The sequence below is a fragment of the Rhinolophus sinicus genome, chromosome X (genome assembly GCF_036562045.2).
Source record: "Rhinolophus sinicus isolate RSC01 chromosome X, ASM3656204v1, whole genome shotgun sequence".
Classification (NCBI taxonomy): Eukaryota; Metazoa; Chordata; class Mammalia; order Chiroptera; family Rhinolophidae; genus Rhinolophus; species Rhinolophus sinicus.
Genome location: NC_133768.1, coordinates 15,308,191 through 15,334,525, shown reverse-complemented (window position 1 = coordinate 15,334,525; position 26,335 = coordinate 15,308,191). Strand labels below are relative to the sequence as shown.

Below are 26,335 nucleotides of genomic sequence, written 5' to 3'. Positions count from 1 at the left end.
TACCACCCTCCTCCCCCGAGTAAAATTCTAATTACTGAATATCTGCTCTTCTTATCATCCTGTTTCCTCTCCTCGGAAACCTCAAGGCATCTTACCTCACTTTTAACTCAGAATGCCATACATACCTCATTTTTCCCTGTCTTTGACTTTTAGATAGTATGTGGGGTTCCTATAAGTATGTGTGTAATTCAATTTGGTCATTTACTCTTATTAATCCGCCTTGTATCAATTTGATTTGATTATTCAACCAGCTGAAAGAACTTAGAAGGGTAGAGGATAATTTGTTCTTTTCCCACATGACTTTGTGCCAACTACTTAACTTTTCTGTCCACACAGAAAGACAGAATATAAGGCGAGGGCCATCTAGTTGTGCTGTCTGTTAACCAATAATAAATATGGACAAAGATCACCTTTTTCAAAGATGAGTCAAAAGTATGTGTATGTGTGTGTGTGTACACACACACACACACACATAAAATGAAGTACACAAAAACTAATCATGGAAGAGAAAGATCATACTTATGAAAATGATTGACTACAAAATCCAAAATAAAGATTTTATGACCAATTTAGCATCGTTTTGCAAGAAGGTAGTCCAGAACAGAATTCATAAGGAACTCAAAGGATGAGATAGAAAGTCAATAGGATGAAATGAAAGTGGGGGAAGTGGGGGAGGAACAGACACAAGGAGATGAAAATCTCAATAATGGAATTTAAGTAAAAACAGAGGCATAAATAATGCTTTAGGGAACTTTATCATTAATATTGAAAGCAAATTTGAGATCTACCAGAATGCCAAAAAAAGAGGGCAAAGAGATGAAAATGATAAAACAGAACTACCACAGACAATTGCTCTTCCTAAAAGAGAGACCAGAACAAATGGAGTGGAAACAATTCTTGAAGGTAGAATGGAAACAAATCTTGCACTGAAGCTATGTGCATGCAGACAAAAAGTTCTCATACCTCTTAACCAGACAGAAAGGACAATATGTGCAACTGAGTGGAAACAAAAGTAACATTCCCTTTAAAGTGCAAACATTTCAATATGGCCAGAACATTGAGTAACGAGGAGAGAGGTTAGAGAGGTAAGTCTGAACCAGATAATGTCATGCTGAGGAATTTTCTCTGCAAAACGGTAAGTAAAATCACGTATGACGAGAGGAAAAGGATCATGGGTATGGGGCTTAAAGAGAGTGGTAAGGGTTAGTAACAGCAATTATTGAAAATGAGGCCACATAAAAGGATTCCTAAGAGGCTCCAATAAATTTGTCTTGGCATCATTCTGCTATAATTGTGTGGCTTTCCCCTCCCAAGTAGTGCTTGGAAACACAGATGTAGGAATGGAGAATGCAGGTAACTGGAGTGTTTAAAGATGGTTGTTCGATACTAGGATTGTCAAAAGGCAATTCCAAGGACTCTACTTATAAGAGTGGCTTATGTTAGGTAGAAGGTTCAGTGGCTATGAGAGCTCTGGGGTCTTTGAAGAATAAGAATATTGGGACTGAGAGACAGGACCGCAAGCATGAGGATTGTGAGTCCAAATAGATGGGATTTCTAAACTTAAGGTTTTAGAAATGGAACAGTATAAAGTGATGAACGTCTAGATTTTTCTAGAATATGTGCCTGTGAATGGGTAGAGAAAGTAGAGTACAAGCAAGTCACCTGGATTAAGGAAGCTAAGGAAACGCTGCTCAGTCATGGGTGTTGCTTTCATCAGCATAATGACAGTAATTCAGGAGAGGAAAACTGCATTCAGTAGAAGACAGTGACAGGGAGGATAAAAGGTGGTACTACCAGATGGGGTGGACCCTGAAAGGGAAAGCTTGCGAGCGGTAAAAAGAATATCCAATTGTCAAGTGAGAAAGCTCCAAGAGAGAGGACATACTACTTTGCGAGCTGGTGGATGGAGTGTGGGAGTAGAGAAATGAAGAGAACAGACAAAAATGAGTCAATATTTTGAATTGGATGGTGGAGAGATGTTGGTACCATTAATCTATTTAGGAGGTCCAGAGGAGTGGTTTATTTTCCGGGTAGAAGCTTAATTTGACGCCATGGGGAAGGTTAGAGATTGAATAGGCAGGGAGAGAGGCCACAGCGGTGCAGGTTCAGGTGGGCTGGCTCTGGAAAGGCTTTGAAGGCCAAGCCGGGGACTGAAAGGCTACTTTTGGCTCCTGTGTGCCCATCTGCACAAGGCTGGATGGCCCACGGAACCAAGCTCCTGCTCCTGACTGAGGGGTCAGCTCCATTCCCTGACCCTCAACCGCCAGGATCCCTGGCCGTGGAACGCCCCACGCAGTCCTTCCTTCCCGGCGGGCGGGGCGGAACACGGCGCACGCGCTCTGGACAGAGCGGCAGTGGTGGGAACTGCCGGCAGAGGGCGCAGGCGCTTTGGACGGAGCTGCCGGGGCCCGGCAGCCTGGCTGGGAAAGAGTTGAGAGCAGGGGTCTGGCGAGCCTGCCCAGTGCGAAGCCGCGGACAGTAGGCGGGACCAGGGCGGGGCGAGGCGGTTCCGGAAGGAAGTGTTTCCGGGTCCCGCAGCCCGGCTGATGTAGTTGCGGTTACGTTGCTGTGGTAGGTTGCGGCCGTTAGACGGGCGAGGCCCGAGGGGCCGGTGTCGGCGGCGGTGGCGGGTACGGGGACCTCCCGGCCGGGTGAGTGGCCCTGGGGGGGGGGCGGACGGGTCGAGGAGGCTCCGGTCCGTGGGGAGGGCGTGTCCGTTGCCCGCGAGGAGCCGGTCTTGAGGCGGCGGGGTGGATGCTGCGGCCCGGCTCCGACTCCCGGGCAACCGTTCCCCTGCCACTACCTCAGGCCACTGGGCCGGTGCCTTCTCTCAGGCGCGGCGACCCGGGCACCTGCTGCCGCGGCCCGGATCCTCCCCCGCCGTCGGGCAGGCTGCGTCTGCCATGCGGACGGGCGGAGCTGTGTCCAGGGACGGTGCCCTTGTCTCTGAGGCGGCCCCGGACGCGCTGCCGGCGGGACCAAGCCAGGGAGCCCCTGCTTTGTCCTCCTCCGGAGGCGCTCCTGCCGCACCGCGGCATCTTCCTCAGCTAACGTCCAGAATGAGTAGTGAAGGCTGCCCTTTATCCTGCACTGGGAAGTAAAACTTGTCTTTTTAGAAACGTGTACTGAAAATGGGCGCATCTCCTGTGCTTCTCTAGCGTGTATTTAAGAAACTGGGCCAGTCACTGTCGGATTGTCCGGGAGGGAGGGAGGGAGGGAGGGGAAGAAATGTGAGCGAAACTTAGCCTCCCAAAGATTTTCCTCTCTGGGTGCTTTTAGAGCTGCCCCTTAGGGGATGCCTTTCTGGAACAAAGTGAAAACTACAGGTAGAAATCAGGAAGGTCGCTCAGACTTCTGGTCAGGCAACGTTTTGTAGCATTTTTCTGAAAGCGAAATGGTACAAATAAAAGACTGGAATTTGAAAAGAGGTTTTGATGTGGATTCATGAGTGCTTATTTTTCAACGTTCTTTTTTGTTGTTGAGGTAACACTGGTTGATAACGTAAGTTGCGGGTGTACAACATAATTCAATGCTATTTTAATGGTAATGGTATAGTAATTAGTTTTTAATGGTATTTTTAAAAAATGGCTTCTAAAATGTTCTTTCGAAAACCCCGCTGTTTCACACCCCCAGGCGTCTTTAAAACGTCTTATTAGCTTTTAGTAACACATATACAAAATTTCTAAAATAGACAAAACCATAATAAAGAAAATCCAATTTCACCATTCCAAGTCACCATTGTGAATATGATTGCACTGGCTGTACAACTCCAGTCTTTTTCTATGCAGAGATGAATGCATGGATTTTTCTAAGGTGGATTCTCTTTGGTAACCATTTTTTTTTCTGACTGCATAGCATGCTATTTTATGGCTGTAGTAATTTATTTAGTTGGTTATTCCCAGTTTTTCACTACTTAAACACATTGTTGGAGAAATGTAAAACCTGCATTATCTGTGATTACTTTCCTAGTGTACATTCCTAGATGATAGAATTGTTGGTTTGGTGTTGTTGTTTTTTTAATGTGAATTGCTCTATTTCCCTCTAGAAAGGATGTGCTATTTTGCACTCCCACCAACAATCTGTGAGTGTCCTTTTCCACACCCTAACAAAAGGCAACATTTAAAGGATTCTATAAGAAACAATTTGGGGCCATTTACATTCTTCTCTCCAACCATGTGCAGGTGTTCTTCTCTAGCTAGCCTTTTTTTTTCCCTTATTTGTTGATAGCATTTCAGTCCCTCATCTTTTATTCCACCTTTACCCAGTTTAGTAAAGAAAGGTTATCTAGGTGAGGCAAAGGCATCATAGATTGAGCAGGAGATTTGAAATCAGGACTTCCTTGAATTCCAGTGTATCTGAATACCTTGCACAAGTCACTTACCTTTTTTTAAGGGACTATTTCCTCAACTCTGAATTTGAGATTATAGGTAAAGCGTTTTGCCTTACCTTTATTATAATGTGGTTTTAAGTGTCAAATGAGACATTGATGGAAAAGTACATTTAAGCATACTTTGTCTTGTTGCTAGTTATCTTGTAAGAATTTCAGAGCACAAAAGTATATTGATTTTTTAAAAAAGTCATATCTGAATTCAAAACTCGATTCTGTGATACCCTTTGCCCCCACACTCTTTCACTCCTTAAATTTGCAGTTTTGTATTACTGCCTTAGATTATATTAAAAACGATATCAGAGTTATGAAATTATTAGTGAGTGAATGAATCTACACAAATGTTGAAGGAGGAAATATTTTAAGGCACTATATACAAAGTTGAGGGGGACAGATACAAAGCTAAATAAAACACAGTCCTTGGGATCAAGATAAATAAAACATAGTTTTTGTGTCCTAGAGGCTACAGAATGTGCAGGCAGCTAGAGGGCATAATAGGTGCTTTCCAAATTTAGACAGCAATTTTAGATGTGATGCAGGATGTCAACTATTCTTGAGTGTGCTAAAGCCCAATTCTGCTGACTGAGCATCTACGCAAATGACCAGCAAATGACCAGGCCAGCCGCGTCTTCAGGGTCATCTTTCTGAAGGTAGGCCTTGCAAAGTGGGGAAGTGTGAGTATTGGAGTCTGAGGACCTGGATTCTAGTTTCAGGTCTTTCACTGGAGCAGATTGGTTAACCTCTTTGAAGCTTGGTTTCTTCATCAATGAGATGGAGGTAATTCCAGCTTCCTCAAAGGCTTATGAGGATTAAATGAGATAGTACTTGCAGCACACTCAGTGAACCAGAAAGTACTGGCGCTCCTGGGATCCTTCTTATCCACTGAAGACTTAAACTCTCCAGGAAGTCAACTAGGTCTCTTCCAACTTTGTATGCCTCACCCCTAGCAGTCACTGGCCGTACTTTTTGCTAAATTAACATAAAATGTGACTGCTGATAAAAATTCAGTTTTGACCATTGAGGAAGGCAGTATGTAAATGTGGGATATTGGGAGAAATTGACTACATCCTAAACCTACTCAAGTTGCTGCCATTTTGAAACCTCCCTAGACCCCAGTCATCCAGCTGCAACCCAGTTTCTCTCCCCTTTCAGCTAGATTGTTAGAGTTAATAATTGGCTTTCTCAGTCTCCTTACCTTCTGCTGAAGCCAAGTGGTTGTATTTTCCCTCTTTTTGTTGGATCTCTGCAGCTTTTTGCCATGAAAGTCTCCTTTCTTGAAACATCCTTCTTTAGTTTCCAAGATTTATGCTCCAGGGTTTCCTTCTTCCCCAGAGGATGGAGCTTCTAATCTCTGGCTAGTTCATCTTTGAAAGGTTGGTGTTCCTGTAGGCTTGATATTTTGTGTGTGTGATATACCGGCTCTGGAATAATTTATAGAGCACTGAGGCTATCTGGTGTTTGAAGGTTTGTTAGAAATTCCCGATGACACCATCTGGGCCTGATGCTTTTTCATGGGATAAATATTATTTCCTTAATAATTTTCTCTATTGTATGGAAATTGGTTTATTTAAGCTTTCTTCTAACTCTAATGGGGTCAATGTTAATAATCTGTATTTTTCTAGCAAATTATCCCTTTCCTCTGGATTTTCAAATTTATTAGAGGGTTACAAAGTAATGTCTTGTGATTTAAATTTTTTTCTTCCATATCAGTGGTTATTTCCCCCTTGCCGTTTCTTATTTTGTATATTTGTGCTTTCTCTTTTTTCTTAATCAAGTTATATAGTGGTTTATCTATTTTAATTTTTTCACAAATGACAGAATTTTGATTAATTACTTCGATCTAGTTTTTAATTCTCTTCCTCTACTTTTTAATTTTTATTATTTCCTTCCTTGTGCTTTCTTTTGGTTTACCTTGTTATTTTTCAGGTTTGTTTGTTTTTTGCCATGGAAATGAATTTATTTTTATTCTTTCATTTTTTATTGACAAAGGTATTTACTGCAATGAATTTTCCTTTGATCAGTGCTTTAAATGCTCCCCATGAAATCTAATATGTAGTGCTTTCATTGTCATTATTTCTTTAAAAATCTATAATTTTAGTTACAAAAATAACAGGAGTGGTTCAATAGGTTTTAAAATTTCTAGGTGGACGGGCCTTTTTGTTTTTTTGTTTTTGTTAGTAAATTCTAGTTTTATTGCATTATGATCAGAGAGTATTGTTTATAATGTTTGTGTTTTATGGAAGTTACTGATGTTTTCTTTGTGACATAATATATGATTATTTTTGGTGAATGTAGTGTATGTACTTGAGAAGAATGTGTTTTTTCTAGTATCAGAGTGTAAAGTTTGAGAAATATCCTTAAGATTTACTGTACTGATTATGCTGTTTAGACCTTCTATCTCCTTATTTTTGGTTCACCTGGTCTAATATACCACTGAGAGTGCTATAGTAAAGTCTCCTATTATTAGTGTGTTCCTATGTCTCCTTGCATCTCTTGTAGTTCTTTTTTTTCCCTAAAGGTGGTTGCTATGTTACATTCATGTGGATATATTTTTATTTGTTCTAGCTTCATCATGGATTGTGGCTTTTAGCTTTAGAAAGTGTTTTTCTTTGTATGAATGCTTTGGGGCTTGAATTCTGCCTTCCCTTATCTCAGGATTTCCACCCCCTGCTCTCTTTTTTTTCCCATTTGCTTGGTATACTTTGGCCATATTTTCATTTTAGCCTTTCAGAATCACTGTTTTAAATGTGTTTTGTATGACTCCTTGTTTTATTTTGTGATCCAAGTTGAAACTTTTTATTTCAATAGGTAAGTTAAACCCATTCACATTTCTTGCTGGGACTGATAACTCTATCCTAATATTTTATAATTATATGTATTTTGTTATATTTGCCCTTTTTTTTGCTGTGAGGTGTGTCTTTTGCTTTTTTATTTAAAGCAATTGGGGTATTTAGGAAGGTTTGTATTTTTGTTAACCTTTTTAAATGTCCTTACTCTCCTCTTTGTTTATTTAAACTTTTGTGTGTGCATGAGAAATACGTTGTTCCATGAAATCAAAGTAGGATAATGATAGGGAACAGTGGGGTTCTCTATGCACTTCTAGCTGCTCCTTACTGCAGAACTGGTGATGACATCTAACCACTGGGGCCAAGAGAATAATTCATGCTCTGGTTTCCTTTGATCTGCAATCGCCCTCTTGTTCTGTGGGCTCCGACTTGGTCTGGGTCTGTGCTAGGAGTGTGGCTTTGTTGAAAAGGCTTTCCTGGGGAATTCTTTGTATTGTTAAATGCTGAGTTCACAGTTAGTATGGAATCTCAGTTGATTTGGAGGGGGGAGGGTAACAGGTTTACTGAGCTATAATTTACATAGCACACAAGTCACCCATTTAAAAGTGGACAATTCAGTGTTTTTAAATCTATTCACAGAGTTATGCAGCCATCATCACACTCTAATTTTAGAACAATTCATCACCCCAAAAAGAAACCCCTGTGCCCCAGTTTCCATTAGGCAACCACTAATCTACTTTCTGTGGATTTGCCTATTCTGGACCTTTTATATAAATGGGATCATACAACATGTGGTCCTTTGTGACAGGCTTCTGTCCCTTAGGATAATGGTTTCAAGGTTCATCCCTGTTTAACCACGTGTCTGCTTCATTTCTTTTTATGGCGAAATAACATTCCTTTGTATGGAAAGACCGCGTTTTGTTATTCATTCATCTCTCAGTGGACATTTGGGTTGTTTATACTTTTTGGCTATTATGAATAATGCTGCTGTGAATATTTGTGTACAGGTTTTTGTGTGGACATATATTTCTCTTGGGTATATATGTACCTAGGAGTGGAATTGCTGGGTCATATGGTAACTCTATTTTTAATTTTTTAAGGAACTGCTAGACTGTTGTATAAAGCAGCGGCATCATTTTACATTCCCGCCAGCAATATGAGGGTTCCATTATCTCTACATCTTTTCAGTACCTTTTTATTATCTTTGAATATAGCCATCCTGGTTGGTGTGAAGTGATATCTCATTATGATTTCGATTTGCATTTCCCTAATGATTAGTGACGTTGGGCATCTTTTCATGTGCTTATCTTTGGAGAAATGTCTGTTCAGCTGTTTTGCCCATTTTTAATTGGGTTGTCTTTTATTATGAGTTGGAAGAGATTTTTATATGTTCTAGATGCACTCCCCTATCAGACATGATTTGCACAAAATTTTCTCCCATTGTATGGGTTGTCTTTTCACTTTTTTAATAGCATGTTTTACAGTGTAAACATTTTTAATTATGATGATACCCAGTTTATCTATTTTTTTGTTGTTGTTTTTGTGGTTTTGGTGTCATATCTGAGAAACCACTGCCTGATCCAAGGTCACAAAAACGATTTATCCTTATGTATTCCTCTAAGTTTCATAGTTTTAGTTCTTATATTTAGGTCTTTGATCCATTTTGAGTTAATTTTTGTATACGGTGTGAGGTAGGGCTTAACTTTATTCTTTTGCTTGAGGATAGCAAGTTGTCCCAGCACTGTATGGATTTGTTTAACCTCTTAATATCTGATTTATCAGGTTTCCCCGCTCAGTATACTTTAAAAGCAACATGGAGCTTTTACTGTTATTCTCGTTTCCTGTCTCTTCCATGTTTTAGTTGCAACGTTTCCACTCTGTTACAATATGCAGCTTCCACCTTCATCTTCATCTTTTGTTAAACGTCTTATATCTACATTTACATATTTTAAAATGCTCACTGTCAACTTTGCTGACTTTTTCTTAGTTACCATTTGGTTGGATGAAGCTCATCCTCTAGTAGATTCCTCAGGAAAGGCTAGTAAGTGAAGAAATTCCCTATATTCTTGTATGTCGAAAACTTTTTCTGTAGCCTTGATATTTGAGGGGCAACTTGGCTGACAAAATCTTTGGATCACACTTTAATTGATTTTATTTTATTTTTTAATTTTAAATGCTGATCCATTGTTGTCTTGCATTGTATGTTGATTTTGAAATTTCTGATGCTAGTCTAATTCTTTTGGACTTGTAAGTTATTCCTTTTACCTAGAGGTCTGGAGAATTTTGCCTTTATCTTTAAAATCAAATCATTTTTACTAGGCTGTGTTTCAGAGTTGATTGTTTTAGGTTAATTTTCCCAAGTATCTGGTGAGCTCTTCAGTGTGTAGGTAAAGTCAGGTCTTTTTCCATTTCTGGAACGTTTTCTTGAATTACAGTTTCAAGTATTAGTTCAGTTTTATTGTTGGATTTTCTTCTCAGGGGCTATAATAACATGAATATTCTTCCTTCTTTACCTGTCTTCTACTTTCACTACTTTTGTCTTTTCGCCTTCCCCCAGTTTTCATTTTTCTTGGTGGTTTTCCTGACTTTCTTCAGTGTCCCTTGTTAAATTTTCATTTGAGTTTATTTTCCCTTGGGCTCCTTGTAATTTATTCTTCACTTCTGAGATCATTTAGTCTTTTTCTCCTTTTTTTCCCTGAGGTCGATTAACTTTTTTTCTGTCATTTCACTCTGATTTTGGGTTTATTTCTGTTCTTAGTTTTTACATTTTTGATGCAAGGTGAAGTTGTTTTTTTTTTTTTTTTTTTTTTTAGATTTTTTATCGGGGAAGGGGAACAGGACTCCATTGGGGAACAATGTGCACTTCCAGGATCCCCCCCAAGTCAAGCTATTGTCCGCCCAATCCCAGCTGTGGAGGGCGCCACTCAGCCCCAAGTTATTGCCCCTTCAGTCTTAGTTGTGGAGGGCACAGCTCAGCTCCAGGTCCAGCCGCCGCTACCAGTTACAGGGGCACAGCCCACCATCCCTTGTGCAGGAGTCAAACTGGCAACCTTGTGGTTGAGAGGACACGCTCCAACCGAGCCATCCGGGAGCTCAGTGGCACCTCAGCTCAAGGTGCTGTGTTCAATCTTAGTTGCAGGGGGCGCTGCCCACCATCCCTTGCGGGACTCAAGGAACTGAACCGGCAACCTTGTGGTTGAGAGCCCACTGGCCCATGCGGGAATCGAACCGGCAGCCTTCGGAGTTAGGAGCACGGAGCTCTAACCGCCTGAGCCACTGGGCCGGCCCTTTTTTTTTTTTTGAATATCCTTAAATGCTTTGGGATATATTTAATTCTGTTTGGAATACAGACTAAGGGTTTTCTTCTGCTTCATGGTTTTTTGGGGAGGAATTTTCCTCAGTTGAGAAATTCTTTGTCTATTTTCTTGTAAACACACAGGATATCAGACTTTAAAATTTCTGCAAACCTCACAAGTGTGAAATGGCATCTTCTTGTTTTAATTTTATCTTCATGATTAGGTAGGGTTGAGGCATCTTTCTATGTTCAAGGGCAGATGGGTTCATTTACTGCCCTTGGGCCTGTCCAGTTCACTCTGGAATAGCAGTCAGTAGAAATGAATTTATCTCCTTCCATCACCATATATTCTGTCTGACTTATTTCGCTCAGCATTACTCTCTCAAGATCCATCCATGTTGTCACAAATGTTCCTATATCATCTTTTCTTACCGCCGAATAGTATTCCATTGTGTATATATACCACAACTTCTTTATCCATTCATCTATCGAAGGACATTTTGGTTGTTTCCATGTCTTGGCCACTGTAAACAAAGCTGCAATGAACATTGGAGCACACGTGTCTTTATCTCTAAATGGGATTTATAGATGATGTAATACAGAATTGTGCACCTGAAATCTATGTAATTTTACTAACAATTGTCACCCCAATACATTTAATAAATAAAAAAAAGTAGATATTCCAACATGAAAGGCTAATAAATGAAAAAAAGATGTCGTGATTTTAATAAAAAAGTAATTTAGGGCAAAAAAAAAAAAAAGAAAGAAACGAATTTATCTTCTGTTATTGACATCTCCTTTTCCGAAGCCACAAACCCTGCTGGTGTTTCAGTCTTTCCTTTCTGCTCCCGCTCCCGCTCCCGCTCTTCACCCACTCAAAAAGGTGAATAACTATGCTAGTCATAAGCAAGTTTAAATCAGGGATCAACGCACTTTTAATGTAAAGGACCAGTAAATAAAATATTTACCTAAGATAGTAAATATTTTAGGCTTTGTGGGTCACATGTAGTCTCTGTCACGTAGTCCTTTTTCTTTTTTAGCAAGCCTTTAAAAATGTAAAAACCATGCTTATCTCAGACTTGTAGGATTTAAATTAACTCTCCTTTCTTATTCATTAAGCCCCTGAGCCAGTACTTTTCATTACTGGCTGATGTGCACTAAGCAGTTGCCAACAACATTAAGTTTTTAAAAAACAGCTTTATGGAGATATAATTAACAGGTTTAAAGTGTGCAATTCAGTGGTTTTTAGTATGCTTGCTGAGTTGTGCAACCATCTGTACAAGGTGTGATCAAATAATGCGGTGAATGTTTAAATAAAAAAAATTACTACAGTAAAAGACACACTGCCATTAACCCCCTCAAAATACTCCCCCTCGCTTTGAACATGTATCCCATCATTCTTGCCACTTTCTGAAGCAGTTTTGGAAGTCCTCTTTCGTGAGTGTCTTTAGTTGCTCTATTGTGGCTGCCCTGATGTCCTGAATCATGTTGACTTTGGGGAAGAGCCAGAAGTTGCACGGTGCCAGATCCAGTGAATAAGGTGGATGAGGACACACCGTAATGTTTTTATTTGACAGAAATTGCAGTACCAGAAGCGATGTGTGACATGGAGCATTGTCATGATGGAGGATGATTGATAGCACACTTTAAAACACCTTCTCTCAACCGTAGCTCACACCCGACTGACTGCACTGAACAAGTTGAAACTTGTCACACACTGTTACTAAGGTTCGATGTTCCGCTTCCCGTATTGAAGATCCCTGCCTTTCCGTTGGATGGCACTCGGCAGCAGCATTCACTGTGTTGTGTAATCACAACGGGGAAAGGCTCCGTGCCACACATCGCTTCTGGTACAGCAATTTCTTTCAAATAAAGACATTACAATGTGTCCTCATCCACCTTATTCACCGGATCTGGTACCATGTGACTTCTGGCTCTTCACCTAAGTCAAAATGACCATGAAAGGTAAATGTTTTGAATCGGTTCAGGACATCAAGGCAGCCACGACAGTGCAACTAAAGACACCCATGAAAGAGGACTTCCAGAACTGCTTCAGAAAGTGGCAAGAACATGGAATAAGTGTGTTTGAAGTGAGGGAGAGTATTTTGAGGGGGATTAATGGCAATGTGTCTTTTACTGTAATACATCTTTTTTTATTTAAACATTCATCATAATTTTTTTATCACACCTCATAATATCTGATCTAATCTTAGAGCATTTCCATCCCCCTAAAGCTAACCTTTTTACAGCTGTGAGGTATAATTTACATGCAATAAAACTCACCCATTTTTGAGTTAATAGTTTGAAATTTAGTAAAACTAATTTTAATATTAGCAAAGGAAAATATTCTAAGTAATACTTCTTTTAATCACATAATTAGTGAATCTCACTTGTAAACATTTTCTCCCACGTGACCCCCACCTTTTCCTTTAAACCAGTAATTCTGTAGTCCCCGGACCAGCAGCATCTGCATCATCTGGAAACTTGCTAGAAGTGGGGCCCACCCCTGGGGTAAGGTCCAGCAATCTGTGTTTTAACCAGTCTTTCAGGTGATTCAGACATACACTGAAGTTTGAGAACCACTGCTCTAAGGTATGTCCCCGAGTGGAATTGCTGGGCTGTGGGATATGAGCACATTCAACTTTAACTGCTAACCCCTTCAAACTGGTTATACTCATATACTCAGCTGGCAATCTGTGAGAGTCCCTCTCATTCCATATCCTCACCAACACTCCGGAAGATGCGACTTCCTTTTTTTTTCTCTTTTTTTTGGAGGGGTCAATCTGATGGGTGTGGAATGCTTATGACCTTATTCGTGTTTGTTCAGTTATTAATGAGGTGAAATATCTCAGATGTCCATAGGTCATTTGAGTTTTGTGTTCTGTAATAATGTTGTTTGGAGTCTTTTGCCTATTGAAATAAATACAGTTACACAAACAAAAATAATCACAATGTATTGAAATGATCACAGAATAAACCCAGAATTCCCAAGAAGAAAGAAATTTGGGGAAAAAATAAAGTCAAGGGAAGAATCCCAGGGGAGAAGATGGTCAGTCCTGAAAGAATAGGGATTTTCAGGCGGAATGAGGGAAGGCCATCTATGTGGTTGGAACAGCATGACCTGATCAGGGAAAAGCAAGTAGTGTGGTGTGGTATACTAATAAGGTATGTGGAGGGAAAGACATACATAAGGCAAGGAGAAAAGTAGGAAGTGACTAGATGTATGGATTTTAAATTTGTTTAGTCTTTTACTGATTTGATTGTTGGGCATTTGGGTTATAAGTTTGGGTGATTTTTTTTCCTTTTCTATTATAAGTAAAGCGGATATAGACATCTTAGCATATATAGCTAATTTTTTGTTTTAAATTATTTTAGAATAACTTTAAGCTGAAAAGATTAGATTAAAGGAAAGTAGGCAAGATTAGTTTCATAGTTTCTTACATATTTGGAAATGACCCATCATTAAGAATATGTAAATCAAAACCACAGTTGAAGTACCACTTCACCCCCACTAAGATTGCTATAATCCAAAAGACGGACAAGAACAAATGTTGGTGAAGGTGTAGAAAAATTAGAACCCTCATACATTGCTGGTGAGAATGTAAAATAATGGAGCTGCTTAGAAAAATTTGTAAGTCGCTCAAAAAAATAAAACATAGCATTATCATGACTGCAATTCTGCTCCTAGGTATATAACCAAGAGAAATAAAAATACATGTCCACACAAAAACTTGTACACAAATGTTCATAGCATTATGCATAATAATAAAAAATAGAAGCAACCCAGATGTCCATTGAGTGATGAATAAATAAACTGTGGTATACCCACACAGTGGAATATTATTCAGCCATAAAAGGGTGAAGTACAGACACACAGTAAAACAACGATGACCTTTGAAAACATTATGCTAAGGAAAAGAAGCCAGTCACAAAAGACCACATATTGTATGAGTCCATTTACATGAAATGTCCAGAATAGGCAACTCCTAGAAACAGAGAATAGACTAGTGGTTGTCACGGGAGGGGAGAAATGTGGAGAGACTGCTAATGGGGTTTCTTTTAGACGGGATAAAATGTTCTAAAATTAGGTTGTGCTGATGGTTGTACATCCCTGTGACTGTATTGAAAAACATTGAATTGTACACTTTAGATGGGTAAATTGTATGGTTTGTGAATTATATCTCAATAAATCTTTTCCAAAACAATAAAATGGAAAAAAATATTACCTTGCAGAAAAATTATGCTTTTTAATCATCACCAACAATATTTGGTGTCTCACACACAACCTTTGGGTTTATTATTATTATTTTTGTTCAGCACAATAGGTATGAAATGATAACCAAAGCTTCTTTAGTTAAATTATAAGCTCCCTCAGTAGAATGTAAGCTCCAGGGCGCAGGAATTTTTGCCTGTTTCTGTTCACTGCTGTATCCCCAGAACAGTGCCTGGCAAATAATAGGTACTCAGTTGAGTACTTGTTGAAGGAATGTATTTTGATATTTACTGAGTAAACATTTTCCCCTTTAGTGTCTTAATTTCATAGTACATCTGAACTAATTGCCCTTCCAAGCCTCAAATTGTTTTTCGAAAAAAGCAGTGTTGTAACTAAATGAATTGAATTGAATGTACTTCTTCTGGTGAGTGATCTGGTTCAAGTCCTTTGACCTTAATATGCTTTTACTTTCTTCTGAAATTCATTATAACAATAGTTTGCAAATGTTTGACTCTGAAGACTCCTTTTTTAAACCGATGTCCACATAATAACAGTTGTACTTTATCAGTCAATGGAAAAAGTACATAGTGGCAAGAAGCCATTTATATTTCAACAACCTCCACAGTATCTTCAGAAATTTGCAAAATAGAGGTTATAATATATGAGACATATATTATGTAGTCTGTGCATGCTGGTTGTATGTATTTAGTCATGGAACCATGGCAATAATTTTGAAAGCCACCAAGAGTTTGGGGCCAGTAAGTTGGGAACTACTTAATTATATTATCAGAACTGAGGAGGGTTACTGAAATGTAAATAATAGCTAGTATAGAAGATTATGCCTGAATCGTGGATTTTTCAATTCAGTTCCTAAAGCCGTCAGTTTCTTTTAAAGACTGAAGAATATTTTAAAAATCAAGTTTACGTGTTTTTCAAAATTTACTTATTTGATATTGCTTATTTTAGCAAAAAAATTAGAAGCAAGCTAAATGTCTAATCGTGCTTAACTAAGTTTTGGTATATTTATCTGGTGGAAGTTAGGTAGCAATTGAGTACTATAATTAGGCATTGTGATTCTTATTATCCCACAATTTAAAAAGCAGGAGATAGCATCAAGTGTTCCTAAACATGTTGACAGTGATTATATGAAATGTTTATTTATGTACATGCAAAGACAGGCAGATAGTAGTGGTTGTGTTCAGAGAGAAGAGTTCTGGGTAATTTTTTCTCTTGGGAACACTTACTTCACGGTTGCTATGTGTGAGGCGCTATTCTAAGCTCTTCTCATGAGTCAACTCAGGGATCATCAAACTACATTGCACTTGGTGTTTGGGGCCTGTTTTTTTGTGTAGCCCCTGAGCTAAGAATAGTTTGTATATTTTTAAAAGAAGGTTGTTTAAGAAAAGAAGAAGAAAGAGATGCATAGAGTCTTTATATGGCCCACAAAGCCCAAAATAGTTACTGTCCGGTCTTTTACAGAAAATGTTTGCTGACCTCTGATTTAATTTATTTTAACCTCACAACATTCCAATAAGGCAGGTCCTATTATTAAAACCCCTATTTTACAGATGAGAAAACTGAGGCACAGAGGGCTTAAGTCAGTGGCATTCACTGTTTTTAGAACAGATTGTAGGCTGTTTCTACAAACTTGCTAATACTGTGTTTCTTTGCAGTGTTAAAAGTGGATCGTGGCTCACGTGTCAAAGGATGGCACGGTCACGGTCACGGTCACGGTCTGGATCCCCCAGGTGGAAACACAGGTGAGCAGTTCTTAGTTTAGCAGAGCAAGCTTGGATTTGGGTTGTACTTTGATGTTCAAATTCACCAGTACTGTTAAAAACCTATTTTAATGAGCTCATGGGACCTGGTTATTCACAGTAGGTGCTTTATAGGCTGGAGGTTGCATTTCTAAGATTTAGGAGTGGACAGCTTTCTTTAATGACAGCTGGCCGCTAGAATTAATCCATAATAAAAAGAAACGTCATGGCCACAGCAAGGGAGAGCGCGAAACACCTTTGAGATGTTATGTTTCGCAGCTGTAAGTGGTTTAGAACTTTTCAGTGTATATTTTATTTATTTGTTTATTTCATAATCAATATGTTGGAAGAAATTGAGAGTTAGAAAATTGGGATTTTCCTATTTCTTCTTCATGGCAGAATAATAGAGTTTTGAATAACTCACTTGTAGTTCAAGTCTTCTCTTTCCTGGATGGTAGTAGCAAACATATATAGAATTAGATTGCAACAATTCACCAGTATTTATCATATACCTGCTGCTGGCAGGGTCTGGGGCTACAGAGGAAAATATGCCATCGTGTGACCCTCAGCAAGCACACAGGCCGGCTGGAGACGTGGACGCCATCGGCACTGATACAGTGGGAAAGTGCGTGCGGGTCCACGGGGAGGGAATAGTTTTGCTTTTGTGGGGGTGGGGAGGCAATACTAAGAAAGTCTTCAAAGAAGAGGTGAGATTTTAGCCGGCCATTTAAGGATAAGTAGAATTGTTAAAGGAAGGAAGAAAGAAGTGTTCCAGTTAAGGGGGACAACAGGAGCAAAGGGGCAGAGCTGAGAAAATGACTAGTTCGTTGAAAAGCCCATAATTACCTACACAAAAGGCAGACCAAGAGTTTTCATGTTAATGTCACTTGGCCGCTGTGCTTGTTCATTGTGGGTCTATAATCACAAATCAATCATTTCTTCAACAGTTTCAATTTGGAGTTGGTAAGACCAAATTGTAATGGGAAGGAGCTTCAGACAAAAAGGGAATGTAAAGAAGTGAATGATTTTAACATGGGGGGCATCTCAGAGCTCGTTTTGGTTCACCTTTTTGTGGTAGACCTTGGTGAGGGAGCAGAAAAGACCCAAGCTTAGTGCGTGATTTCTGGATTCCTCCTCAAGACTCTGTCCAAAACTGTAAAGGGTCTGATATTTTACCCTACTTGTAAGCTACCAGTAACCTGGTGCAAGGCCCTCCTGCCTCAGAGGCAAAGGGGTTTATTACTCACAGGAGATCAGGCAGCCTGAGCTTCATGCTCCTGTTCCCCGTATCCCCAGCTCCCTGAGGGTGGCCGCTGCAGAGCAAAGTAGTGGGGTGACAACATGGCTGAGGAACCTGAGCACCACCAGGGCTCTCGCCTTAGAGAAGACATTATCTTATTATCCCGGACAGCAAACAGCTTGGCCCTCTGTCCCTGTGGGAGGCCCTAGTTCCATCTTCCCAGGCTGTTTGCCTTGGAACAAAAGCTGTCAATGCTTCTGTTCACAGGTGTGCAGAATGCAGGAGACCCATGGAGAATTGTCTCCCAACAGACTCCTTGGGTCTCTTTTGTCCTTTTAGGAGAATTGAAAATGATAGCAGCCATCCCAGCAATCTCACTCAGAAGAAAGGGGCTCTATGCAATAAAACCCTGATGTGAACTATGGTATCAAAGTGGTAGTCAGTGTGAAGTATGGATTAAAACAGAGATTGAGTATTTTGTCCAGTCTGGAGGAACTCAGCCTCCAAGGACAAAAACTGCCAGCTTTTCTCCTTAGCGGTGGAAGAGATGAAATCTTCTAGGAAGTCCTCAGAGGCTCCAGTTATTTCTTCCTGTGATGAGGTGCAGCCAGCTGGAGGACAGAGCTGCTGCTTCAGCTGAGTAATAATACACTTGCCAGTACATCTAGCTTGGTGATTCCAGAGGGAGATATTGCCGAGTCCAGTATATAAATCGCAGTATGTGCGCGAGGAAGCTAAATCTGCCTCCTTTCTCGGGGGGGTGCATAGACAGGTCACCAAATGGAAAGAGTTTTGCTCAAGGTTGCTCCAACTCCGCGGTAACTTCTGAAGAGGGGGCAATAACAAAAGCTGCAAGGCTAGCCACCTCATTGATTCGAAGATCTTCACCCCTGAGGGAGGAGATGGGGAGCCTGGACAGGTCAGATGGGAGGAAACGTCCTCAGGTGCAAAACGGAACTTACTGTGTTCCAGGTAGTGACACTCCTCTCGCTTATCCTGAAGTCTGGTCAATTCAGACTGACGGGTTTCTCTGGATACAGAAGCCTTCCTCAGTGGGAATGAAGGGCTCAATGTTGGTCGTGCTGAGGTATTGGAGAAGGTATTTCCAGAAAGGATGTGCCTTCCCTGGAGAGCATTACAGCAGCGTTAAAGCACATATTTGCCAAAGTTACAAGCTCGGTTTCAATAACATCTTTTATTTTATATGTAAGGGAGTAGTTCTGAGAGAGACATCAACTTATCTATTATATGTTAGTGCTATTTATGAAGGAGCTAAGCATGACATTCAAATCTTAAGACACTCTTCTTCCCCCACCCTCACATACTGTTTAAGTGTGTATTTTTTGCTGCTGGATATAGCCTTGGTAGAGAGAATAGACAATTGGAGAAACTGGGGAGTCCGTTTTGGGTCTGAATTTGAGTTTATTGTAGCTTCATAAACTCTTAGAATCTAATTTCAGAGGATATGTTCAGTTCTCCAGACTGTTCCTCACATTTACTTGCGTGAATCCTCCTGCTTGTTTCTTAGCTGACTGTTGAACCTGATGCAAGCTCTTGCTGACAGACCCCAGGACTTTGCTGTCAGCAATCTTCCCAAATGGGTCCTGCTGCTCCCCCAAGCTGGTCCTTGTCCAGCGGACAGGTGTGCTCCGCCCACATTGATATATACGCGGGTGCCTTAGTTCAGATGGAAAGAGTATGCTGGTTGGATTGGGCACACGCATAATCAGACCCCTACGTGGACAGTTTAGCACGCAGATATCCCAAATTGGTGGATTTAATCTGAGTGGAAGAAACAGTGGAAAGCAAATGTTTTATTTAGGTAAGTCATGTTAACACAGTTTATTGTCTTTAAGTGGACTAAACTTTTCTGTGTTTATTTACATAGGCCTTTATCTCCAATACCTGAATTCTACAGACAAAGACCTTTTCATGGGCATTATGACTGTGAATATAGGAGTGATCTGAAAAGACTCACCACTTGGAGAACGGACAATGAGCAACATGGACAGAGTAAACCAAGGATTCCTTCTCGTGGAAATACGTATTACCGACCTCATGAACATAGATCACCTTCCCCAAACATAAGAAGAAACTCTTTAGACGACTTTTATACTTATAAGCCTCAGCAAGTATATTTACCAGAAAGAGAGGACAATGATAGAAGGTCTCATTATATGCCCAGATACTCAGAAGGTGTATCCTACAAAGAGCACCAGAGGAATTACTATCCCCAGCAAATGCAAGGAAGGTATATTCCTGATGACCACAGAGTTAGAGGAAGTGGAACAGGAGGGAAACCACCTCAGAGGCCAATAGCAGATTCTTTTAGATTCGAAGGGAAGAGGCATGAAGATGAGTTGAGGCACCAGAGGACACACGATAAAAAAGATTATCAGTCACTTAGAAGAGGCTCTGAAGATTTTGAGAAATGGAGCTCTTTTCAGAACAGGTATAGGAAAACATTAAATCTGGGTAATTTGGTATAAAGCCCCACGTGAAAAAGTGTTTACTTTATAGTTAAAGATAACCACCTTGAAAAGCTTTTGTCTAAAAAGATAAAAAGCATTGTAATATAGTCATGGTCTACTGGTGGTAGTGAAGTATTTACGGTCAGAGTAAATCATGTTGATGGCTAGAATATTTTTTTTGAAAGATGGTATTTCCTCTTTAACCACTTTGGGCCTCTATGAGTTGGCTTGAGGGATTATAGGTTAACTTGTCACACTGCATTCTGCATTGAAAGCCATGCTACACAACATTCCACACACGTAAATTCTCACTTTCTTCTCTCTAGTGCAAGTGTAAACTGCTTTATGTCAACACAGGTATCCTGAGGATCGTTATTTCAGAAAACATGGACACACATCAGAAAGACCTACAGACATGGAGAGGTATGAAAACAGAGAGCCTGCCAGAAGCGCACAGCGGAAGTCCAGGCATTCTTTTCTGCCTGAGAGGAAAGATCAGTGGAACCTGGGATCCCAGGCTCATCGACACTTTCACAGGGAGCCGCCCGAGACCAGTTCAGCAACCAGGGTATCCAGCGACTATCACCACAAACGTCACAAGACCTCAGACGGGAGCCAGGACTTTTCTGATGGAAGAACTCAGAAGTACTCTAAGGAGGAAGATAGAAAATACAGTCCTCAAAAAGGCCCGGTGAATAGAGAGCCCAGTTGTTCTAACATTGGAAAAAGGAGAGAGCCTGAAGGTGGGCAAGTCAAAGAACCTCTTCAACCGTTTAAGAAAGACTGCACTACCTGTACTCATTCCAGTAAAAGTGAAGTTGGTTTGAGACCCTATGCTGACAAACGGAAGGACAAAACAAAGAAAGAAGGGGATAGCGGAAGAGAGAGCAACTCTTCCAGTAACCAACTTGATAAAAGTAAACTTTCTGATGTAAAACCTTCATCTGCCAGTGTTATGAGGAAATCACTTACAGTTACAATAAATGCAAAGAAAACAGTAAATTCATCCAGGTATTATCTTTATTTTTTCTTAATGATATTTAATAACTCCTTTTGCCACCTTTATTTGGAGCTTTGAAAATGGAATTAATAGTGTGTTTAGAGTCCAACCAGTGAGAAGGGATTGCTGAGATTTTTTTCAAAAAAGCCCTGTAATGAGAATGAATCCTGTAATTAGTAATACAGGATGATCTGATGTCTGTTTGTTTCCATGTCGTATCTCAAGGTCCTTTGGGGGGGCAGATCATTCTATGGAGTCGTTTCTCTTCATGAATTTGTGTGTTTTCATGCTGCCAGATTTTCTGTGTCCAGGAATAGGCTGAGTGGAGTTCAAGGAGACCTATTCCGCACTCAGTTTCTCACAGCCTGTTTTCCCTGTTGCCTGGAATTCAGAGAATTTTTGACCTGGAAGGGACCTTAGCAGGCCCTGATTTTATAGAGGAGGAGAGGGAGGCCCTGAGACATGAAGCGACTTGTCTTAGAGTGCCTGGTCTCAAATCCACATGTCCCCTTGTGACTGCAGGAGGCTGGTGACTTCATGTGGTTCTTGCTGCCATCTCAAAATGACTGGCGCTTATGTGACTCCATTCTTCTCCTAGGTAGAGGAAATTAAGCTAGAGGCTAGGAAGAGGCTTATTTTATTTAGAAGACATTTGGTTTAGTTCTTAATGATTCTTTAAAAAATAGACTGCTGTCGTAATAAGTTTTATTTTCCTAAAGAGGTTTGCATGCTTTCTTCCATTGTGAATATTACTCTCTCTCTGAATTCTGAGAATAGGAAGGCACTGCAGTTGGCCGTGTCAGCTAAGTCTATACATGACCTTAATACAGTACCACTATGTGAATACAAAAGTGACGGACCATGTTGATTTGATCCATTTATGTTCACAGTTGACATATCTGTATTTGAATCACAAAGAAGAGAAAACACAATCCAAGGTTAGGATGTGATAGGGAGGGAGGTAAACCTTACCATAGTCTTTTTTTTTTTTTACAAAATATATTTTGTTCCTTTTCTTAAAGTTAGGTATACAGTCCACCTCATATTTTTTTACATTCGTTGTACTTGTGAAAATATTTTAAAATATACATATGTGTATATATATATATATATGCAGAAAACATTTACAAATACGATTATATTACAGAAAGTTGGACAAATAGAGGTGGGAAAATAATTCATGATCCTACTACCCAAGGACAATTTTATTAATATTTTAGTACAGCTCCTTTTTTTATTTCTGTGTATATTTTACATGGCTGTCATAATACTATGTTAATAATCTTGTGTCCTATTTCATCCGATATGTCTTAAATCATTTTATGCTATTATATTTCCTAGTAGTTCTTAAATCTTAAGAGTACAAAGGCTGCTGTATGCATCACATTTGGGATGTTAAGTTGTTTTTCTTTCCAGCATCATATCATAAAAATGTTCAAATCCACAGAAAAGTTGAAAGAATTGTACAGTGATCACCTATATACCCACCCCTCGATGTAGAGTCTACAATTAATATTTTACTCTACTTTTGTAATCACATATCTGCCCATCTATTCGTCTTTCATTCCATCTTATTTTTTTGATGCATTTCAAAATGAAGAGAGTTAATAAATTGGCTGTAGCAGTTTTAAAGACTGCTTAGAAATACCGGTTTTGAAGGATTTTATTTTAAAGATACTAAACACAGTTAATTTGATACTGAGAAATGGGAGCTTGATCTTCGTGTGTCACAAAAGTGAGCTTCCTAAAATTGAGGCTGCTGTATCTTTTGTTTGAATTTATAAACTATAATTTTGTGAAATTTTATGACCTGTCAGGGGCGCCTGTCAGCACGTTTGAATTACCTGACAAGGACCTGTAAGATGGCTTATGTAATAAAGAGCTTCCACTGCGAATCCTTTCTATTCAAAAACCTGGAGAATAAATAACGTAATGAATATATGCATCTCTTCAGGATGATAAAACATCATAGTCAACAAAATCTTTCTATTTACAATAATTTATCGATGAATGAGTTGTGGAAGAGTTTTGTGGGGTTGGATTGAATTATGTATGGACTGACGAAATATCATAAAACACAGGTAGTTAATGTCCTCAATAGAGTCATCTTCTCAATTATTAACATAAATTAGATTTTCTTCTGCTTGAAAAGATTAAAATAATCCTAGAGTGGAGAGAGGTTTATTTGTTGGTTAAAACCTAGAGAGTTTGTCCACTTTTTGTGAAGACTAAGATGGTTCATTTTGTGCATTTGTTTACTTTCTTAGCTTTGGTCAAGTATTAAGATACGTAGTTGAAGACACATGGTTATCACCTAGTGATTTTTCGATGCCAGTTTGTATCTAGAGGAGCAGCAGGTAGACAACTTGCTTGAATGTTCACTGTGTTGTTAACACTTCTGTTACCAAAGACCATATTCTAGTGACCTGCTTTATCAGAAACTGCCTTATCAGAGGTAGAAGTTCCATACGTGTCACAGTCATATGTTTCAGAATGTAAGTTAGGGGGTCCCCATATGAAAATTTGTGCTAAGGGTGTTATGAACCCCAAACACTAATTGTTGTATACATCTGGAAGTCTTGGGGCAGATGAAGGGAGTTTGGGGTTCATGTTGGGCTCAGGAGGTGAGAGCCTGACCTTGGTCAGGGTAGGAAGGAAGTGACAGGGAGGAGCAGGGGTACCAGTGTGGAGAAGACTAAGCTGGCGCGAATGGACCCACGGCTCTGATGTCCCTGTCCTGGGGTGCTGCTGGTACTGGGCACCGGGGGTGGGAAGGTCGGCTGGCAAAGTTGTTGCTCTCAGCGTTTAATCCTGTTATTTCCCACTGCGGAGGTGCAGAGCTGGCCTCCCTACCCCCATCAGATCTTTCCCCATTCTGAAAGGGGATGACGTGGGGACAGCCCCAGGAGGCATTGGAGCCCTGAGGCTCCGAGTAAAGGGGTGCTGTGTAGGTGGGGGAACAGTGTGAAAAGCCATAGCGAGGACTGAGGGAAGGTAATCCCGCAAGTTTACCTGTGATAGGTACTGTTCAGCTGGAGGCAAGAGAAGCTGTGGGTGGAGGTATTTTTGTGATATACAAACCTGCTACCTCGCTGTTATGTATCACGAAAAAGTAAGGCTTTTTTTTCTCCTAAAATATTTCTCAGATACATTTTTTAAGTCAAAAATTGGCTGAGAGAAGGTTCATTTTCATTCCTATTTTTTACCCTGGCTTCTCTTAGTGTCTCTTAGGGGCCCTAGTATAGGGAGGTGAACATTCTGTTTGGGGTTGGGGTGCATAGGTTTTGTCTTCTGGTGGGTCATTGAGCAGCTCTGTGACACTGGGCAGGTCACTGGGCCATGCCTTTTGGGGCCCAAATTAACCTGCCGTTCCTCCTGGCTTGTGCCTCTGCTTCCGTTGGCCACATGTTGATAACTACTGAAGCTGGCTTGGCAGGCTCATCATGGGGTTCTCTGACCTTTTGTATGTATTTGAGATTTTTTATTATATAAGAAATGAAATATTTAAATTTTAAATGGCTCTAAATTAAGTAAAAATTTTTAAAATAAGAAGGAAGCCAAGAAAGCTAAAAAACAAAATTAAATTGGCCTCGATTAGAATTTTGAAGTCTGTCATCTTTTTCAGCCGAAATTCACATTTCAAATTGTACAAGTCGTTTTCCAATCATCATGTATTCATTCAGCTGGTAGATTTTGAGGACCTACCCCGTGTGAGACAGCCTGCTTAGCGTACCCCAGCACTATAGATGGGCACAGGATTAGCTTTCTTCTCTGGTCCTACAGACAATAGGGCAGTGTTGGTAGCACCATGGCACAGAGAGTGATGCATGAGGGGTGCGTGACACCCGTGGTGCCAAGCTGGGGGGCCTCAGGAGGCTTCTTTCAGGAGTTGACATGTGAGTTAGGCTTCCAAGGTAATGCTGTGTTTCAGACACGTGATGAGGTGAAAGACATTTTATGCTTCTAGGTTAACAGAGGCAGAAAGCACACACAGGAACTTGGAGCTGTGTGGTTCTGAGCAGTCGGTGAAAGGGAGGCTATGAAGATAAGACAGCCGCACTGCGGCCTGATTTGACAGGATTAGCTCATGGGAGAGGGCAGGCAGCTCAGTTGTGGCTGCCAGAAAATACCTCCTGTGAGGAGGCTTGGGAGGGCATTGGGGTTGGCAAGGGCAGCTAGGGGACTTTCGTGAAACAAGGAATGAGATGCTGAGTTAAGGGAATAGCAGTGTCCCTAACCTTTTTCCCTCAACTCCAGAAATTCTAAATGTGTTCATCGGAAGACGGGAGCAAATTACTAATTGGGAAAGTGCTTTATGAACTGTAGGATGCTGTGCAAAATGTAAGCTATATTTGAAAGAAAAGGAAGAAAGGAAACCTTTGTGTCATACGGATTTTATTACTTATTATATATAAGCTTCCAGAGGACAGGGGATTATACATTGGTTTTGGTTGTTGGTTTTGTTACTGTCGTTTTGCCATGCAGTTGGTTTTTTTGATGGATCTTAACTGTGTATAAGAGGAAACTAAAGTTTAATGTAGCTTTTTATGTTTTTTTGTTTTGTTTTGTTTTTTTTTAGTTTTTATGACTTTCTCAGTGAGAAAGTCGGGAAATATCCTTAAACAGAGAAAAAAATGGGGAAGGGTCAGGGGAGGGAACAGAGGAACCTGGGAGATTTAATCAGACCAGTGCTAGAATACAGGTGTTTGACTATATTTTAATTTTCTGTCTAAAATGCATCTGAAAAGAGAATATTTGGTCTTTTCAGCTTAACTGCTTGTGTTGGGGTATTTCCTGAAAATGTTAACTTGTTGATCAATAATGTCACAGGAAATAGGAAAAAGGAAAATTGAACCAAGAGGTGATTATATTTACAAATGTATAAATACCTAGAACATTTTGCATTCTCAAGTCTCAAGGGTTTTCATATAGCAAAAGTATAATTGTTTGTAAAAGACTGAAATTTCAGGTTATACTATTTTCTGGAAAATAATAATTATAATATTTGTGTTAAAAATCTTGCAGCAGAGTAACTCTAGGATAATTTTTTTAACTAACAGCAAATTTAAACTCTAAAATTTGAGGAATTAAATATAGCTTCAGTGTATACCACAGCACTCCTATGGGCTGAGGGTGAGGCACGGAGTGGGGCTAAGAGTTATGCCAGTAATAATAAATTAGAAATA

At 40.0% G+C, this 26,335-nt stretch overlaps 1 protein-coding gene across 12 annotated transcripts in view; it reads left to right on the top strand.

Annotated features, from left to right (window-relative positions):
• The first annotated feature begins 2,485 nt into the window (after positions 1 to 2,485).
• BCLAF3 (BCLAF1 and THRAP3 family member 3) overlaps positions 2,486 to 26,335 on the top strand; it is a 57,712-nt gene continuing 33,862 nt past the window's right edge. For 4 of the 12 annotated variants that reach the window (XR_012493535.1, XR_012493534.1, XM_019755422.2 and 1 more), the window contains exons 1-4: positions 2,489 to 2,651; positions 16,355 to 16,441; positions 19,567 to 20,130; positions 20,507 to 21,160. Coding sequence is in view for 10 of the 12 variants with exons in the window: in XM_019755422.2 (XP_019610981.2) it covers positions 16,389 to 16,441; positions 19,567 to 20,130; positions 20,507 to 21,160 (1,271 nt within the window). In the remaining 2 variants the exon portion in view is untranslated. Of the gene's footprint in view, positions 2,652 to 16,354; positions 16,442 to 19,566; positions 20,131 to 20,506; positions 21,161 to 26,335 lie in introns of all 12 variants that reach the window. The other 8 variants (XM_019755424.2, XM_074324264.1, XM_019755419.2 and 5 more) reach the window with 5 other exon arrangements.